General features: G+C 63.1%; 1 protein-coding gene across 1 annotated transcript in view; it reads right to left on the reverse strand.

Moving 5' to 3' along the window:
* Window positions 1–6: 6 nt before the first annotated feature.
* HSD11B1 (hydroxysteroid (11-beta) dehydrogenase 1) overlaps window positions 7–4496 on the reverse strand; it is a 5484-nt gene continuing 994 nt past the window's right edge. The window contains exons 2-3 of the mRNA XM_012734196.1: window positions 1567–1710; window positions 7–321 (exon numbers count right to left, since the gene is read on the reverse strand). Coding sequence (XP_012589650.1) covers window positions 104–321; window positions 1567–1705 — 357 coding nt within the window. The 5' untranslated portion in view covers window positions 1706–1710 and the 3' untranslated portion in view covers window positions 7–103. The remainder of the gene's footprint in view (window positions 322–1566; window positions 1711–4496) is intronic.

The following is a 4496-nucleotide window of genomic DNA, read 5'->3' on the forward strand; positions in this document are numbered from 1 at the left end:
CGGCCGGCGGCGGCGCACTTGCATCTTCTGGGCAGGTGCCTCGATGTGGGGGTTCAGATAAATACGCGGCCGCGCGCCCCGAGCGCCGGCCGTGCCGGGCCGCCTAGCTGCTGGTGAACTTGTCCAGGTTGTAGTTTCTCAGGGACAGGAACTCCAGCAGCTTGCGCCCCGGGCTGGCCACCAGGACGCTGGTCCACAGGGGCGTGCCGTAGTACAGCTCCTCCCGGCGCAGCGCGCCCCCCTTGAGGATCTCCAGGGCGCACTCCTCCTTGGGGGACCCGTGGGCGTTGAGCACCCCGGCCACTGCGTTCATGGCTGTGTCTGCGGGGACGAGAAGAGAGTGGTGTCTGCTCAGCTGTTGGGGTGTCCGGGGCAGCTGCTCGGGGAAGACCTGAGTCCCCTGGGGCGTGGGGGCCCCGCGGCACTTGAGGGGCTGCTGCTTTCAGACAGGCTTAGGGTTCCCACAGTGTGTGTCCCGGGGTGCGGGGTGGCCTGCTGAGGCTGGACCCACACTCCTCTCTCGGGAGTGCTGTCCGGGGTGAGGGTGTGGTGGGGGTCAGCGTGAGGACAGAGGCCCAGGATGTCCCACGGCTGGTGGGGAGGCGCGCGTCGGAGAGGAGAGCGGAGGAGGGAGCCAGTTACTGACTGGGGGCGGGGCGTCAGGGAAGGGGCGGGGCGTCAGGGAAGGGGCGGGGCGTCAGGGAAGGGTGTGGAGTGGCAGGGAAGAGGCGGGGCATCAGGGAAGGGGTGGGGCATCAGGAAGGGGCGGGGCATCAGGGAGGGGTGTGGGTGGCAGGGGGGGGTGGGGCGTCAGGAAAGGGGGCAGGGTGGCAGGGAGGGCGGGGCTTCAGGGGAAGGGGCGTGGCTTCAGGGGTGGGGCGTGGCCGCAGGAAGGAGAGGGCGGCGTGGCCCCGCCCCCTCGCTGACCTCGCCTGTCCCCTGGCCTGTCTGCCCCTCCGCCCTCCGGTCATCCTCTGTGCCTCCCCGTCCAGCCCTGTGTCCGCCCTTTGGGTTAGTCGCCGGTCTTGACGCGGCTTTCCCTCCCTCCCCCCCAGCCTGCCCCGTGTTCTGGGCGGCTGCGCGGCCTCTCGCGTCCCCCTCGGCCTGCCGGCCCTCATCTTGGCGTCACAGAGGCCGTCGCACGGCCTTCGGGGAGGGACTGTGCCCGTGGGGTGATGACTAAGCCGCCAGTCTGATGTGTTCCCTAGTCTCCTTTCCGTGCCCCAGGGCCCGCCAGGGCTGGGCTGGCGGTCAGGGCCGCTCTCCTCCCGCCGGGCGGCGCCGTCTCTCCTCGCCACCCCCATTGAGCAGCACCGAGCAACTGTCCAGGGAGTGTCCTCCACGAGGGCTTCCCCGCTGTCCTCTCTGGACGGAGTCGGGTTCCTCTTTGGCAGGAAGGCCACCAACATGACACTGTCCTCAAGGTGTAAGTCAACAAGGCCACGGCGCCCACGTCTTACCGCTGGTGACGTTTGTATTAATATAAACCGTGTTCGGTGGGCTTCAAGGAGGGAGGTGCGGCGCCCCGGGGCCACAGACACCTGCTCTCGTGTTTCTCCACCTTACCTGTGTTGATGAGGCCGAGGATACAAAGAGTGATGGACACGTTGACCTTGGTCATTGAAAATTCCTTCCTGACCGAGGAGAAGAAGCCGTCCAGGGCAAACTTGCTTGCAGAGTAGGGAGCAATGAGTGGACTGGACATTTTCCCTAGATGACAAAGAAAAGGGTTACCAGGTGGCCTGTGACCCAACAGGAGGGAGCTTTGCTGTCCCTGCAACGGGCTCTGTGCCCCGTTACCAACCCTCCCACGGTCTGAGTCTTAGCTTCTCTCTGCTTCCTATAGAAATGCATGTGCTGTCTTGAATTTCTGCAAGAAAAAACCACGAAGATCTCAAGGAAGCGCCCCTTGACGTGCGCAAAGGGGGATCGGCTCCATCTTCAGCGAGGGTGGTAAAACGACGTGGCCCTGAAGGAGCCACGCGAGCCACCGTTGCTGACACTGTCACCTCTGACCCAAGGGAGCCCGGCAGCTGAAGACTCGGGAAGGCCTCTTCCGACACGGGGCGCCGTCACTGGCTTGCCCTCAACACGAGGGGCATGAAGACGCCCGTGCGCTTGGCTCTTCCAAATGCATTTGCTCACTGCCATCAGCCCGGCTCCGTCTCACATCGGTTTTCGGCACGTGGGACCTAGGTCCACAGGGGTCAGCCGTCGTGTGGGCCCTTTCCGAGACGAGGGCAGCGAGAACAGCTTTATCGTGAACGCTGGTGTAACAGCTTCTCTCAAATCCTTCTCTGCTGATTCTGAAGTCCTGAGTAAGTGCCATAAATTTTCCCCGTGTCGCTGATCCTGGGACATTGCCGAGTCTCTGGGTTGTGTTAGACTCCTTCAAAGAGTACTGAATGTTGGTCTGGCCCACGGACAATTCATTTGATGTGACTCTGTGCCCCTCGCAGTAGGTATCGGCTAAAATCTCTTATCAATCATTTGAATCCTGACCTGGCTCCTGGGCATCCTACTTCCTACGAGTAGTCAGAGACAAACAGATTAGGGAGGGTTTTATCTTAGGACTTTCTGTCCTTCCACTCGGGTCCGTGTCTTTCCCTTCCAGTTTCTGGTGGCTACAGAAACCCCAGACTCTTTCTTCTGATTCTTCAAGGCCGTAAGGTTCTGCCGTCGATGGGGTTTCACGCAAGGCAACCTTGGTAAACTTACCGTCATTTCTCTCTCCAGTCTCTCTCTGGGTATATAAAGTCTAAAATTTCTGTAGGCCAAAGTCACTACACTGGCGTGGTCACAAAAGAAAGGACCAATGACAAAGTAGAAAACCATTGCACCATACGAGACAAAAGCTCGCCATCCTCACCCTTGATACAGAGAGGACTCAGGCGCGCACACAAGCGGTGTGGGAAGGCCCCGCTCCAAGTCTCAGCGGGCGAGGACCGCCCCGTCGGGCTCAGGGGTCACCACAAGGGGTCACTACCGGCCACGGGACTTCCGTCCGCTGTCGGCGCAGCCAGAGCCCAGCAAACCTGGCTTCCCCGGGGCTCCCCCGGGAGCAGCGGCTGCCGGCTTCTCTGCTCATCCCCCGCCCTTCCTCCCGAGGCTCCGGGGTGCTGACAGCCCCCCGCCCCCCAGCCCTCAGAGCAGGCTGCGTTGGGCCTCCCGTCTCTGGAAGTGGGGCTGGCTCCTCTTGGGCGTCTCCCTCATTTTTTTTTTTTTTTAAGATTTATTGATTGATGCAGACAGAGCTGGGGTGCAGGCCAGAGGCGCGGGGGCGGTGAGAGGACTCCCCAGAGACAGAGCGGGGAGCAGGACAGGCCGACGGACGAAGCCCACGGCTGAGGGGAGCAGCGGGGAGACAGGAGGCGTCTGCTGCGCCCTCGGGGTCCCCTGGGGCAGGCGGGGATCGAACTCGCGCTGAAGCGGCTTTAGCTTCTCAGAGCTGCGCTCTAACCCGCCGCACCCCCAGGGAGGGCCGGGTCTCCCTCATTTTCAAGATCCCCACATGCCGAAGGAAAGTGGGTATCCGCCCTCGGGGCCTCCTCTGTGATGCTCCGTCCCCTCCTTCCTGCCTGGGATTGGTGCCAGTGAGGATTCTGCTGGGTCCTCTGGGAGTGTTTGTTGTTCTTCTAGAAGTTTCTGAAAGTCTCTGCTGGACGCTGGGGGCTGGGGTTGGGGGCTGGGATGTCACAGCACCTCTCCCGGCCAGCCGGAGCGGCAGCCGCACGCGCAAGACAGAAGGGCCAGAGGCTGGTGGGGACGGAGAGCCCAGGCCCGGCCACGTCTGCAATAAAGCCCCCATTGTCCAAGCCAGAATCAGGTCCAAATTATTTATAAGAATAGCACAGTGGGGGGAAGCCTGCAGAGTCAGATGACTGGGGAAGGCGCCCAGGCTGCCACTCTGGAGCCGTGCCGCGCGGGCGGGATCGGCCCTGTGCTGGACGCTGGCCCTCTGCGGGTCGGGCAGGAGCCCTGACCGGTGCACGGAGGCGCCAGCGAATGCTGCTGTTAGTGGCACTGAGTTGGCAGAAAGCCCCTCGCCCGGGGCCGAGCGCTCGCTCCCTGGACATCAGCAAAGTGCCAGTCCCTGGGGGCGCAGGGTGAGGGTCAGCCCCTGCAGCGCGAGTTCGATCCCCGGCCCCGGAGGCGACCCCCAGGGCGCGGCAGGGCGCGGCTGCCCCCCTCAGCCGCGGGATTTCCGGGGATCCGCTCTGCCTTTGGGGAGTCTCCCTGCCATTTTATGCACAAGTAGCTGACTCCTCAGTAGGAAAATGCCGCTGTACCACAATTAAATTATATTCGCGAGTGTGTAAGCGGAGACGGGCGACTGCGGCCCCCAGGCGAGACGCAGAAAACGTGCAGTCTGAGGCGTCCACTCTGCGAGGGGCGGGGGTGACCCCCGCGGGGCTGGGGTTTCTGAGGCCCCGGCGTACGCGCCTGCCGGCTAGCACCTCGCTGCACGTCCCGGCGGAAGGATTTGCCCCCCTCCG

The sequence above is a fragment of the Condylura cristata genome, unplaced genomic scaffold, assembly GCF_000260355.1.
Source record: "Condylura cristata isolate star-nosed mole 26May11 unplaced genomic scaffold, ConCri1.0 scaffold00050, whole genome shotgun sequence".
In the NCBI taxonomy this organism is placed as follows: Eukaryota; Metazoa; Chordata; class Mammalia; order Eulipotyphla; family Talpidae; genus Condylura; species Condylura cristata.